At 41.5% G+C, this 15,496-nt stretch overlaps 1 protein-coding gene across 1 annotated transcript in view; it reads left to right on the forward strand.

Annotated features, from left to right (window-relative positions):
• Nucleotides 1-15,496, forward strand: part of CSMD1 (CUB and Sushi multiple domains 1) — a 1,701,396-nt gene that overhangs the window by 1,584,184 nt on the left and 101,716 nt on the right. The window contains exon 52 of the mRNA XM_074989136.1: nucleotides 3,824-3,997. Within this exon, the coding sequence (XP_074845237.1) occupies nucleotides 3,824-3,997 (174 nt within the window). The remainder of the gene's footprint in view (nucleotides 1-3,823; nucleotides 3,998-15,496) is intronic.

Here is a 15,496-nt window from a genome sequence, read left to right on the forward strand (position 1 = left end):
AAAATGGATTTCTTGAGGATTCCCTCCATTATTTTCCCAGGGATTGAGGTAAGGCTGACAGGTCTATAGTTCCCTGGATTGTCCTTCTTTCCTTTTTAAAGATGGGCACTACATTTGCCTTCTTCCAGTCATCCGGTATCTCCCCAGATCTCCAAGAGTCTTCAAGGATAATGGCCAAAGTTTCAGCAATGACCTCTGCCAATTCCCTCAGTACCCTGGGGTGTATTAAATCCAGACCCATGGACTTGTGCACATCTAGTTTTTCTAGATAGCTCAGAACTTGTTCCTTCCCCACAGATGGCTGCCCTCTATCTTCCCATACTGCATCATCTAGAACCATCATTGGGAAATTGACTTTGTCTGTGAAGACTGAGGCAAAAAAAACATTGAGTACTTCAGCTTTTCCTCATCATCTGTCGCTTTGTCAGATATATACGTGTGATGTTTGATGTACAAAAGCTTATGTTCCAATATATCTGTTAGTTTATAAGTTGCCACAGGACTTCTTGTTGTTTTTGTGTTATTACAGAATTTCTCAGATTGTACCAGTTGATTTCAACCAGTGGTAGTCAACCAGTTTATTTGCTTTCAGTTTTTCAGCATAATGTTAGGAAAACAAACTGGCCTTGTTGTTGTTTTTGTGAATACAGACTAACATGGCCTACCCCTCTGATAATTATAACATATTTGTTTACAGTGTTGAGTATTTTAGAATTAGGATGTAACTGATTTGTAGATCAACACTCACAAAGCAAGGTTCAACACACCCATACACACAGAGAAATGTCTCTGATATAGTTTCTTAGTAACTATATAGTTGCAATTTCCATTTTAGCCAGTTTCATAATTTTTAATTACATTTCATGATTTCAGCTAATTGAATCTGAAATGTCACACTTTTTTTATTGTATGGGGCCTGCCCCAACACAGAAGATTGGTGGGATGGCGTGGCACACAAAGGTAGTGTGGGAGTGGTTACTGCTGCCCTTATTTCTGTGTTGGTGCTAATGGAAGACCTGCCTTCAGAGCTGGGTGGCTGGAAAGCAGTTGCTTCTGGCCAACAGCCCAGCTCTGAGGGCAGAGGCATAATATGGTATGGTATTTCCACCCTTACTTCTGTCCGGGTGCTTTTAGGGCGCAGCCTTCAGAGGTGGGTGCCCAGCCAACAGCCATGACTGTGCAGTTGCTAAGCTCTGAGTAAGGGTGCCAATTCCATAACCCAAGTAAAATTAACTTGGACCACCACACAATTCCCTTTCGGATCAGGACCCGCCCCCCCAAATTGAGAAATCTCAATCCCCCCCTTGAAGTCTGTACAGTATAGGGTAAAAGCACACAGAAGACTGGTTTTCATGGGAGAGACCAGATTTCATGATCCATGATGCATTTTTCATGGCTGTTAATTTAGTAGAGCCTTTCTTTAAGTGGATGATAACCTTATTTGAATTACAGATTCATTCACGAGTTCTCATTACAGAATAGTTGAGGATATAGTTGTTGCTTAACCACTTTCTGAAAGGGATTGTGTGTTCATAGTTTTACTTTATACTCTCAAATCAAGTATGAACTCACACTATCTGGGTCCATTTTATAAGATCATCACAGTACTTTTTATATAATGCCTTCCATACAAAAAACAGAAAAAAACTTTCCTGCTAATGATAATCTATACAAGGAAGTATCGATATATAGGTTGCAATAATATGAGAAGGCCTGTATATAGAGATAGAGCATGGTAGAATAATAAAAAGGTGAAGATACAACAAATGCTTAGTATGGGGAAACTGGAGAAGCAGGATATGATATTCAGTTACATGAGTGTTAGGAGTCAGAAACCTGAGGGAAGCAAGGAAGCTGTTTAAGAAACTGGAGAAGCATAATAAAAAGGTTTGCTGTGCACTGTGAAGAAACATAGAGGGAGGAGAGAAGAATCAGTTTGTCAACTCAGAGAAGAGACAGAAGAATAAGTGTAGATCAAATAAGAGTACACCAAAGGATATATGAAGCATTTTTCAAACTAATAATTCTGTAGTAAATGGCACTTGTACTAATTCCGTATCAATTAAAATGTTCAGATATTTTATATGGTAGTAATTAACTTATTCTCCCAGCAATTCCGGAAAGTGGTCTTCCACATCTGGAAGAGAAAGAGGGGCTGTGGAAGAAGTGCAGCGTTCTTTCAAAAGGAATTCAAAAAAGATCATTTTGTGTGGGGTTGCTCTGCTTGTTCTTTTGGAAGAGGGCCCAATTTTCTGAAAGGTCTTGCTAGTACAGATGCAGTGTCTGTGTGTTCTTCTGGTGCTGACTCCAGACCCTACATAATTTAGAGCAGCCTAAGGGTCTCTGTGGAACCAAAATACCAGCCAAAGTTCAGTAGAAGAGAGCCGTCCGATGACCCATCAGCTTCACACCATAGTTATGTGAAGATATTCCTTTTGCTGAGGTCAGAAGGAAGGTAGTTTGCCCTCAGTCCCGTACTTCTTCGGTAAACCACATAACCTTTAAGAACCAATTTTATAATTTATTCTGAAAAGTATATGACTCCAAGGAAGATTTTTTTCAGATTGAGCTAATGTCATCCCTAATGCAGATCAAACAAAAGAAATGCCTGTGAAATCCACATCAAAAAGTTTTTGGAATAGAAGATATATTGCCCAATGACAGATTTCTTGGAAATTGACGAACAGAGCCACTGTGACTTACCTTGTGTGCTGTGTTGTTGTAGTTATGTCAGTCCCAGGATACTAAAGAGAAAAGGTGGATGAGGTGATATTTTTTATTGGGTAAGCTCCAGCTGTTGAAAGAAACAAGCTCTTCAGCTTAGGCAGAGCCCTTTTTCAGGTTTTACAGTGTCACAAATAAATGTGTGATGAAACAGATTACTTAATTTAAGTAGCTAATACATATTTCACAAGATCATTCATGCTGATGTGGTCCATAAGTACCCCTCCAGTCACAGAAAGGAAGAGAAGGGGCAAAGGATCAGTCGGGATGGGGGTGTTAACAGGTTATAGATTTTTGTAATAAACCATGAATCTGGTATCTCTATTCAGCCTATGATTTTTAGCATCCATCAAATTTATGAATTTAAGCTCCCAAACTGGTCTTTTGAAAGTGTAGGGTTCCTTTGAGGATGAAGACAGATATGTCAGATATAGAGGGATTGCTTTTTGATATGTGTTCACCCACAGGCGATAGGCTAGTTTTGTCTTTCTTAATTTTGCTTGTGTGAGTTTGTGCTTACCAAGGAAAGGGATGGAGTAAAGGAAGTATAAGCAAAAGCAGGAACCCTACTCATCATAATAATAATGTTGTCTAAAATCAAAATAAAATGAATTACATATAGATTAGGAATAGGCTGGAAAAACAGGGCTAGTAGCCCCTAGGGCATTGCATTGATTTTTCGACTTTATGGCTGTGTCCACACTTGACCAACATTTCGAAATGGCCATGCTAATGGCCAAATCGGAGGATACTAATGAGGTGCCGAAAAGTGCCGCTTTCAATCGCGCTTGCCTCAGCTACACGGGGGTCCTTTTCAAAAGGACCCCACACATTTTGAAATCCTCTTATTGCTATCAGCTGAGAGGAATAAGGGGCTTTCAAAGTCTGCAGGGTGCTTTCGAAAAGTACCTCCGTGTTGCCAAGTTGTGCACATTTGAAGGTGGCACTTTTGAAGTGCTGCAGCTGGCAGCACGCTAATGAGGTACTGAATATTCATTTCAAATATATATATATATATATATATATATATATAGAAGAGACTCTGAAGTGATGAACTTATATTTCATTATTTCATTTCAGTTTTATGTTTCCCCCCTAGTTATCTCCTGTGGTGGCCTCCCTTCTCCACCAAATGGTAACAAGATTGGAACTTTAACAGTGTATGGAGCCACCGCAATCTTCACCTGTAACACAGGTTACACACTGGTTGGGTCTCACGTGAGAGAGTGCTTAGCAAATGGACTCTGGAGTGGTGCTGAAACCCGGTGCCTGGGTAAATATGCATAAAGTCTCTCTATATCTCTAAATCTTATAACTAGATCCTGGAAATGTAAAGCTGTCAAGTGAATATGTTATATGAATTAAGCTTTCCTCATATGGAAAATGTGTCATTCTGCATATTGTTTTATTTTATTCTGTTAAATCTTAGTTTTATTTTATAGATGGTTTATCAATAACTGACTTATCCATGTAAAATTAATAAGTGAGCTAATAATAAAGGAAGCCTAATATTTTATATTAATAATTTGTTTTATTTTTCACATATATAACAAAACAAAACATAACGTATAGAGGTTAGGATGAAGGAGTAATGAGGATGACGATGGCAGCAGTCACTCATTGCCAAGTATGATAAAGGGAGGGAAGAAAAAGGAACATCTTCAGGGTCCACATTAATCTTTAGCTTTGGCCAAGAAAAGATAAATCTAATCTGATTGCTCCTTTACGAAGTACTCTTTTTGCCATTAGCTCACTCTATAAGGATATCCACAGACATGGGAAACAACTTGCCCGTATAGGATGGCTTTTCCAGAAATCCTCTGTATTGGTTGTGACTTGTGACTCTGAGTCAGTTAGAGCTTCACAATGGTTACCATTAACTACAACAATCTCCCACCAAGCCTGGATGCCTGTCTGTGGCTGGTGGAGTATGCAATGAAGTGGTGTGCACTGATGCTGACGGGGGACTTCTCATCAACACAACGCCCTTCACTTGTCCCTGGGTGTCAGACTTTACCAGTTTAAAGAAGAGGGAGCCTTGTTCTGTTCAGTACCTCAGAAGCATCTGGAATTGATAACAGATAGGGCACTAGACTAGATGGGCCATTGTTTTGACCCTGTATAGCTGCCTGACCTTATACCCTTGCCCCACTGGCTGTGGACACATTTGCCCCCTCTTTTCGGGTAAAGGTAATGAGGCACTTCGGCAGATGCTAATGAACCAAATGGGAAGAAGGGGCTTTTGAAATCAGGGGGTCATTTCAAAAGGCCCACAGCTACACAGGTGGCGTGTGTTTTGAAACTGGCACTTTCGAACCACATGCAGCCACCATTACACTAATGATGCAATGTATATTTATGCAGTGCCTCATTAGCATCCACTGAACTACCTCATTACTATGACCCCTCTGAAAGGAGGGGCTAGTGTGGCCACAGCCACTATGTTTTAGCTGAATGTAATGCCAGGAAAACACCTTTTGAATGACGTGAAAGAACAGCATGTTCAGACTGGGCATGCACAAATATATGCAAAAGGATGAGAAATGAAAGGTTTTGATAAACAATTTTCTTGAGGCTCTCCTCCAAGAAACTTTACATTCTACTACTTCTGATGACAGAGAATGTCTGGAAGAATATCATCAGCTTTATATCATCTTCATCCAGCATCTCCATAATGAAAAGAAAATTCTTTAAAATTCATTCTTAGTATCTCTGAATGGTTTGTTAAGGTCCCACTAATATTCCCTTGTGAGTAAAGTAGCTTCCTCTGATACACACTCAAACTGACTTGGTTACAGCAGATTTTTAGTGTAACAGTCTGACACATCCATTCCAAAAGTCATTTGGAACACAAGGGCTACGTCTACACGTGCACGCTACATCGAAATAGCTTATTTCAATGTAGGGACATCAAATAACGTCTACACGTCCTCCAGGGCTGGCAACATCGCCATTCAAATTTGACGTTGGGCAGCACCACATCGAAATAGGCGCTGTGAGGGAACGTCTACACACCAAAGTAGCACACATCGAAATAAAGGTGCCAGGAACAGCTGCAGACAGGGTCACAGGGCGGACTCAACAGCAAGCCGCTCCTTTAAAGGGCCCCTCCCAGACAGAGTTGCACTAAACAACACAAGATCCACAGAGCCGACAACTGGTTGCAGACCCTGTGCATGCAGCATGGATCCCCAGCTGCAGCAGCAGCAGCCAGAAGCCCTGGGCTAAGGGCTGCTGCACACGGTGACCATAGAGCCCCTCAGGGGCTGGAGAGAGAGCATCTCTCAACCCCTCAGCTGATGGCCGCCATGGCGGACCCCACTGTTTCGATGTTGCAGGACGCGGATCATCTACACGTGCCCTACTTCGACGTTCAACTTCGAAGTAGGGTGCTATTCCCATCCCCTCATGGGGTTAGCGACTTTGACGTCTCACCGCCTAACGTCAATTTCAACTTCGAAGTAGCGCCCAACACGTGTAGCTGTGATGGGCGCTATTTCGAAGTTGGCGCTGCTATTTCGAAGTAGCGTGCACGTGTAGACGCAGCCAAGGGCTTTGAATTCTAGTTATGATGTTTGAGAGCAGCAGCCATTTTAATTTACTTTCAAACACTTTATTTTAGTCAAGTGTTTTTTTTTTCTCTTGGCAGAGGATAACATCTCAACATTGCTATTTGATTTTATTACCAATATATTTTCATTATGGTGCTAGTGTACCTGTGATATATTTTTCCCCCAAAATGCACTATCTTTATTATTTGTTTCTAGTTTAATATTATCGCTAATATAATATTTAATTTGCTATACCATAGTGATGACTTACAAGAAGATTGAATCTTTTTGTAAGTACCATGACATTCATATTGCTAAAATAGCAAGATGCAGGAGTATCGGAAGCATTTTGTTGCAAGATACAGCTTCATTTTTGTTTTTGTTTTAGATAAATCTTTGGGTTTTTTGCATTTGAAAATACAAATTGTTAAGGCTGATGACATCTTATTACGCAAAATAATGGTATAAATATATATTGAAATAATATACATTATTATATCAATGAATATGTTATGTAGTATGCCAGCTAAAAGTGAAAAGAGAAATCAGATTGTAAAGTTTCTAAAAAGAGTAAAAATATTCTCAAGCCCTTGCTTAGTGGCCAACACAGAACTCAGTGCAAGAGGGTTTTACCAGACCCCTAGATATTGTATTTGCACAAATTCAAGACCAGGGAGTACATCCCAGGTTTCATTCAGTTTTAACATATTGTTAACTAAAAAAATTACAAAGAAACAAATGAACAAAAACAGGCTTGTCTGATCTTCTGAGCAATAACAACTGTGCTTACTATCAATGTTCTCCTATGTTTGAATTATAAATTATTCTGAATTGTAAATTATTCTAATCTCTGGATACCATTCTCTTTGTCTTCTTGCATGCTTTCTGTGTAAATTATCTGCCGATTAAACAATTCCAGAGAGTAATTTTTCAGTGTAGCCAAAAAATAGGATCATTCAATACAGAGATGGAAAAGGTCTATTAGGACATCTCGTCCATTTCCCCATCAACATAGGATGTAGCGGGGAGTGTCAGGCAGTCTCCCTGCCTGCCCTGCCCTCAGCATGCCACTCAGAAAAGCTTCTTTATAGCTCTGATTGTTTTTCAATTATTATGAGCCTAGGTGGGGGTGAGGGTGGAAAGGCTTCATGTTTTGGTTCTGCCCCCAGCATGGCCCCATTGGCTGGCTTCTGGCCAATGGAAATTTCTTGTTTGAAGCACCCCTCCAACTTCTCTCAGGCTTGTATCTATTCAGAGATGCATATGGGCCATGCCATGACTCTGCAGGCAAGGAGCCTGTCTGAAAAATCAACTGGGCTGCTGGCTGGGACTCACCCAGCTAAGCCTCTGGGCCAGAGTCTGCCCCTGGAACCCCAGACCCTGCATCCTCACAAATCTCTTCCCCGCCACACACTCCTGCTCTCCTGTCCACATAACCCAAATTCTCTTCCCCCATCCTCCACCCATACTCCCTATAACCCAAACCTCTGCACCACTGCCTGCACCCATACTCCCTTCCAGACCCTCCACCCCAATCCCCTACCCCAGGGTCACAACCCCCTCCTGCCCTAGGTTAAAATTCAAATCTGCATCCTAGTCCCCTGGCCCAGAGCACATCTCCTTCACTCAAACTCCCTCCCAGACATCACACCCCTTTCTCTGCCCCAATCCCTTACCCCAGGCTCCCTTCTGCACTCAGTCCTCCTCCATTAATATCATGGAAGAATGTGGCCCTTGATCACTTTCCAAATTCTTGGCATGGGCCCCATCAAAATGATTGCCCACCCCCATTTCAGCAAGTATTTGGAAAAGTGTAGGCTAATAGATATCTGTATTAGAAAGAGTTTCCCAATATGCAGCTTGATTTTTTTCTCCTTTTTCAGTTTCATACCTTCACTCTCAGCACCACTTCTTTCCATTGCCATTTTTACTGCCATATTGGCCGTGTCGACACTAGCCCAAAACTTCGAAATGGCCATGCAAATGGCCATTTCGAAGTTTACTAATGAAGTGCTGAAATACATATTCAGCGCTTCATTAGCATGCGGGCAGCCGCGGAACTTCGAAATTGACGTGGCTCGCCGCTGCATGGCTCGTCCCGATGGGGCTCCTTTTCAAAAGGACCCCAGCTACTTTGAAGTCCCCTTATTCCCATCTGCTCATAGGAATAAGGGGACTTCGAAGTAGGCGGGGTCCTTTCGAAAAGGAACCCCATCGGGATGAGCTGCGCAGTGGTGAGCTGCGTCAATTTCGAAGTGCTGTGGCCACCCGCATGCTAATGAAGCGCTGAATATGTATTTCAGTGCTTCATTAGTAAACTTCGAAATGGCCATTTGCATGGCCATTTCGAAGTTTTGGGCTAGGGTAGACACAGCCATTATTCTATAAATCTGTGACTAATTGGATATCCATTATCATACTTCAATCTCTTTGCCTGTTACTGCTGTTTACTTTTATTCTTCTGTTTGAGTAGTTGTGTTTTAAATTATTTTCCCCAGAAGTATTTTCACTTTTTAAAGGTTACAGCAGCAACTGTATATATCATTCTGATAAAATTATCATTTAAAGTCTACTCCTTATTTCTTTTTCCTAACATTTTTGTGAGTCTTTGGTGTTTGTTGCCAGGCCTACTTCTCTGGTGAATGTAACTCTGTTTAGATATTGTTGAGCAAACTCACTTACAGTACTAGCAACAAGAGAGAGGGAGGTTGGGGCTGAAAGGTATTTATTTCACCATATCACTTTGCCATCTCAAGTACTGCTCAGGACAACAGTGACAGGATTGCAAGGATAGAGTTGTTATTAGAGCTATGCTGTGCATGGCTTTTTCTGGAATTGTGTCTATATCTAGCCTTTTCTTTTACATATTATTATCCTGCATTTCAGTAAAGCTAGATTTAGGTCTGATTCAGAAAGCCCTTTAAAACTAATAGAGTCCTATTGATTTTCCATATGAATTGAATCAGGGATTCAAAGGAATAAAAATTGGAGAAGAAAGTCTTTCTGAGCCAGTATAAATTTAGCTCTGTAAAACCATGGCTGAAAATAATTCTCATTTACATAGGCGCATTGACCTATGAGAAAGGAGCTCCTGGTTTCTGTCCAGTTTCTAGTGGATTAATATCCATATCACAAAAATGTTATCAAAATTGGCATTCTCAATAGGTGTTTCAGAAATAATGTGTCCAAGAGACTTATAACATAATTGTTCTATGGACAATTGAAGGACCTCAATTTCCAGGCAGTTAGTAAGACACATTTACCAAATAGAGGGGAACAACAACCTCTCTAGATCTGCTCAAAACTCTCCTCCTAATGCTCCCTAATATGCCGTTAGCTTTCTTGGCTACCAGGGCACACTTCTTACTCACATCCAGCCTTTCATCCACCATAAACTCTACATTCCTTTCTGCTGTACTGCTGCTTAGCCAGTCGGTCCCCAGCCTATAACAATGATTGGGATTTTTCTGTCTCAAGAGCAGGACGCTACACTTCTCCTTATTGAACCTCATCATATTTCTTTTGGCCCAGTCCTCCAATTTATCCAGGTCACCCTGGATCTTATCTGTACTCTCCAACCTATCTACCTCTCCTCTTAGCTTAGTGTAATCTGCAAATTTGCTGAGGGTGCAGTTCAGTCCCTCATCCAGATCATTAATAAAGATGTTGAACATAAGAACATAAGAACATAAGAATGGCCATACTGGGTCAGACCAAAGGTCCATCCAGCCCAGTATCCCATCTGCCAACAGTGGCCAATGCCAGGTGCCCCAGAGAAGGAGAACAGAAGACAATGATCAAGTGATTTATCTCCTGCCATCCATCTCCTGCCCTTGTACTGAAGGCTAGGGCACCATACTTTACCCCTGGCTAATTGGCATTTATGGACTTAACCAGCAAAAATTTATCAAGCTCTTTTTTAAACCCTAATAGAGTCCTGGCCTTCACAGCCTCCTCGGGCAAGGAGTTCCACAGGTTGACTGTGCGCTGTGTGAAGAAAAATTTCCTTTTATTAGTTTTGAACCTACTACCCATCAATTTCATTTGGTGTCCCCTAGTTCTTGTATTATGGGAAAAGGTAAATAATTTTTCTATATTCACTTTCTCCACACCATTCATGATTTTATATACCTCTATCATATCGCCCCTCAATCGCCTCTCTTCCAGACTGAAAAGTCCCAGTCTCTCTAGCCTCTCCCCATATGGGACCCATTCCAAACCCCTAATCATCTTAGTCGCCCTTTTCTGAACCTTATATATTTCTAATGCCAATATATCTTTTTTGAGGTGAGGAGACCACATCTGCACGCAGTACTCAAGATGTGGGCGTACCATAGTTTTATATAGGGGAAGTATGATATCTTTTGTCTTATTATCGATCCCTTTTTTAATAATTCCTAACATCCTATTTGCTTTATTAACTGCCACTGCACACTGCGTGGATGTCTTCAGAGAACTATCCACTATAACTCCAAGATCCCTTTCCTGATCTGTCGTAGCTAAATTTGACCCCATCATGTTGTACGTGTAATTTGGGTTATTTTTTCCAATGTGCATTACCTTACACTTACCCACATTAAATTTTATCTGCCATTTTGCTGCCCAATCACTCAGCTTGCTGAGATCTTTTTGTAGTTCTTCACAATCCCTTTTAGTTTTGACTGTCCTGAACAACTTGGTGTCATCTGCAAACTTTGCCATCTCACTGCTTACCTCATTTTCTAGATCATTGATGAACAAGTTGAACAGGGTCGGTCCCAGGACTGACCCCTGGGGAACACCACTAGTTACCCCCCTCCATTGTGAAAATTTACCATTTATTCCAACCCTTTGTTTTCTGTCTTTTAACCAATTCCCGATCCATGAAAGGATCTTTCCTCCTATCCCATGACTGCCTGATTTACATAAAAGCCTTTGGTGTGGGACCGTGTCAAAGGCTTTCTGGAAATCTAGGTATATTATGTCCACTGGGTGCCCCTTGTCCGCAAGTTTATTAACCCCTTCGAAGAATTCTAATAGATTAATTAGACACGACTTCCCTCTGCAGAAGCCATGCTGACTTTTACCCAACAATTCGTGCTCTTCTACGTGCCTTGCAATTTTATTCTTTACTATTGTTTCTACTAATTTGCCTGGTACTGATGTTAGACTTATCGGTCTATAATTGCCAGGGTCTCCTCTTTAGCCTTTTTTAAATATTGACGTTATATTGGCCGTCTTTCAGTCATTGGGTACCGAAGCGAATTTAAAGGATAGGTTACAAACCACTGTTAATAACTCCGCAATTTCACATTTGAGTTCTTTCAGAACCCTTGGGTGAATACCGTGTGGTCCTGGAGACTTGTTACTATTCAGCTTATCAATTAACTCCAAAACCTCCTCTAATGTCACTTCAATCTGGGAGAGTTCCTCAGATTTGTCACCTAAAAAGGCTGGCTCACATTTAGGAACCTCTGTAACATCCTCATCCGTGAAGACTGAAGCAAAGAAATCATTTAATCGCTCCACAATGGCACTCTCTTCCTTGATCGCTCCTTTTATATCTTTATCGTCCAAGGGCCCCACTGCTTTTTTAGCGGGCTTCCTGCTTCTAATGTATTTAAAAAACATTTTACTATCATTTTTTGAATTTTTGGCTAGCTGTTCCTCAAAATCTTTTTTTGGCTTTTCTTACTACATTATAGCTGCGTCTACACGTGCACGCTACTTCGAAGTAGCGGCACCAACTTCGAAATAGCGCCCGTCGCGTCTACACGCGTCGGGTGCTATTTCGAAGTTAACTTCGATGTTAGGCGGCGAGACGTCGAAGTCGCTAACCTCATGAGGAGATAGGAATAGCGCCCTACTTCGACGTTCAACGTCGAAGTAGGGAACGTGTAGACGATCCGCGTCCCGCAACGTCGAAATTGCTGGGTCCTCCATGGCGGCCATCAGCTGGGGGGTTGAGAGATGCTCTCTCTCCAGCCCCTGCGGGGCTCTATGGTCACCGTGGGCAGCAGCCCTTAGCCCAGGGCTTCTGGCTGCTTCTGCGGCAGCTGGGGATCCATGCTGCAGGCACAGGGTCTGCAACCAGTTGTCAGCTCTGTGTATCTTGTGTTGTTTAGTGCAACTGTGTCTGGGAGGGGCTCTTTAAGGGAGCGGCTGGCTGTTGAGTCCGCCCTGTGACCCTGTCTGCAGCTGTGCCTGGCATCCCTATTTCGATGTGTGCTACTTTGACGTGTAGACGTTCCCTCGCTGCGCCTATTTCGATGTTGAGCTGAGCAACGTCGAAGTTGAACATCGACGTTGCCGGCCCTGGAGGACGTGTAGACGTTATTCATCGAAATAGACTATTTCGATGTTGGCTGCACGTGTAGACGTAGCCTATGACACTTAATTTGGGAGTGTTTGTGTTCCTTTCTATTTTCCTCACTAGGATTTGACTTCCACTTTTTAAAAGCTGCCCTTTTCTCTCTCACTGCCTTTTTAACCTGGCTGTTAAGCCATGGTGGTTCTTTCTTAGGTCTCTTACTGTGTTTTTTTATTTGGGGTATACATTTAAGTTGGGCCTCTAGTATGGTGTCTTTAAACAGTTTCCATGCAGCTTCCAGGGATTTTAGTTTAGTTACTCTACCTTTTAGTTTCTGTTTAACTAGCTTCCTCATTTTAGTGTAGTTCCCCTTTTTGAAATTAAATGACGGAGTGTTTGACTGCTGCGGTGTTCTTCCCAACACAGGAATATTAAAAGTTATTATATTGTGGTCACTATTTCCAAGCAGTCCAGTAACAGTTACCTCTTGGGCCAGATCCTGCGTTCCAGTCAGGACTAGATCGAGAAATGACTCTCCCCTTGTGGGTTCCTGTACTAGCTGCTCCAAGAAGCAGTCATTTAAGGCATCAAGAAATTTAATCTCTGAATCCCGTCCTGAGGTGACATGTACCCAATCAATATGGGGATAATTGAAATCTCCTATTATTACTGTGTTTTTTATTTTGATAGCCTCTCTAATCTCCCTTAACATTTCAGCATTTCTATCACTGTCCTGGTTAGGTGGTCAGTAATGTATTCCTAATGCCATATTCATATTAGAGGAATGAATTGTTATCCATAATGATTCTATGGAACATTTTGATTCCTTTAGGATTTTTGTTTCATTTGATTCTATATTATCCTTCACATATAGTACCACTCCGCCACCCGCACTACCTGTTCTGTCTTTCTGATATAATTTATATCCCGGTATGATAGTGTCCCACTGATTGTCCTCATTCCACCATGTTTCTGTGATGCCTATTATGTCAACTTCCTCCTTTGATATGAGGTACTCCAATTCACCCATCTTATTAGACAGACTCCTAGCATTTGTGTAAAAGCACTTTAAAAAACTACCACTATTTATATGTCCACCGTTCACAGACGCCTTCGATTTTTTTGTATGCAATTGTTTCACATCTGATCTTGCCCATATATTATTTCCCACATTCCCTATCTGACTAACTTCTAGGGAATCCCTATCTATGGAGCCTCGTGTAAGAGAATTCTCCATCCGATCCAGGTGCTCCCCTGCACCAGTCGGCTTTCCCCCACCTCTTACTTTAAAAACTGCTCTACGACCTTTTTAATGTTTAATGCCAGCAGTCTGGATCCACCTTGATTTAGGTGGAGCCCATCATTCCTGTATAGGCTCCCCCTACCCCAAAAGTGTCCCCAGTTCCTAATAAATCTAAACCCCTTTTCCCTACACCATCGTCTCACCCGTGCATTGAGACTCTGAAGTTCTGCCTGTCTATCTGGTCCAGCGCGTGGAACTGGAAGCATTTCAGAGAATGCCACCATAGATGTTCTGGCAATGTTCACACAAAGAACAACACTGGACCCAGAACCGAGCCTTGAGCCACTCTGCTGGAAACCGACCACCATCCAGATATTGAGCCATTGACCACTATCTGTTGGGCCCGACCGTCAAGCCAGCTTTCTATCCATCTTATAGTCTATGGACCTAATCCATACTTCCTCATCATAGAAGCTAATCAGATTGGTCAGGCAGAACTTGCTCTTGGTGAATCCATTTTGACTACTTTTGATCACTTTCTCCTCTTCCAAGTGCTCCGAAATGGATTTCTTGACTATCCCTTCCATTATTTTGCCAGGAACTAAGGTAAGGCTGACCAGTCTTTAGTTCCTTGGATTGTTCTTCTTTCCTTTTTTAAAGATGGACACTACATTTGCCTTTTTCCAGTCATTAAGGATCTTTCCCGATCTCCAAGTGTCTTCAAAGATAATGGCCAAAGGCTCGGCAATGACATCTGCCACTTCCCTCAGTACCCTTGGGTGCCATAAATCCAGACCCATGGATTTCTGTGCATCTAGTTTTTCTAACTAGCTCTTAACTCATTCCTTTCCCACTGAAGGCTGCCTTCTACCTTCCCATACTGCATTGCCTAGCATCATAGTGTGGGATCTGTCCTTGTCTGTATATTACTGCCACATTTCTTCCATTCGTAAGGATCCTGACATCTATCATCTCATGATCACTGCAGCCCAGGTTGCCAAAATTTAAGCTTAAATATGTATTTAACAGCTTTCAAAACTACTAAACTGACTATTTTCCCTAAAAACATTCAAAGGTAATACATTTTTTAAAAATTAGAAAAATTGTGAGAATTTTCATTAATGCTGAACTGCGTATAAGGTCATTATCCTTCAATTTATAGTGCAAAAGAAAGCTGCTGCCCCCTGTACAGCCCTTTGATTTATTTAAAATATACAGACAAAAATATAACTCCCACTGCTGTGTGTACATCAAGCTCTCTAATGAAAGTGCTGACTCAACCTTGGACCAGTTCTGTAATTTTTAGTTCTTGAAAGCATATTATAAGAAGTGATGCACTAGCAGCCTCCTTAATATATTTAGAACCTAGTTTGGCCTGATTGTATCATATACTGTTTTACTGTCCTGCTCTTTCAATTCTTGAGCTCTTGGGATGTTTAATCTAACCGTGTCCACATGGACAGAAACCTATTAAATTTAATAACTGGAGTGATCTGTAAGTGAAATGAATCACAGGGTAAGTGCACAGGGCTGGTAAATTCTTATTCAGATAGAAATAGAAATAATGTGCCAGTTGGCACTTCTCAACCATCCTTGTACCTGAGATTTCTTTTGCTTTCATATGTCTGGTTTTAATGCAGACGCTCCAATTTAGTTTTTCCCTCATTAGTTATTCAATACCTAAACATT

Source organism: Carettochelys insculpta, chromosome 3 (genome assembly GCF_033958435.1).
Source record: "Carettochelys insculpta isolate YL-2023 chromosome 3, ASM3395843v1, whole genome shotgun sequence".
Taxonomy (NCBI): domain Eukaryota; kingdom Metazoa; phylum Chordata; order Testudines; family Carettochelyidae; genus Carettochelys; species Carettochelys insculpta.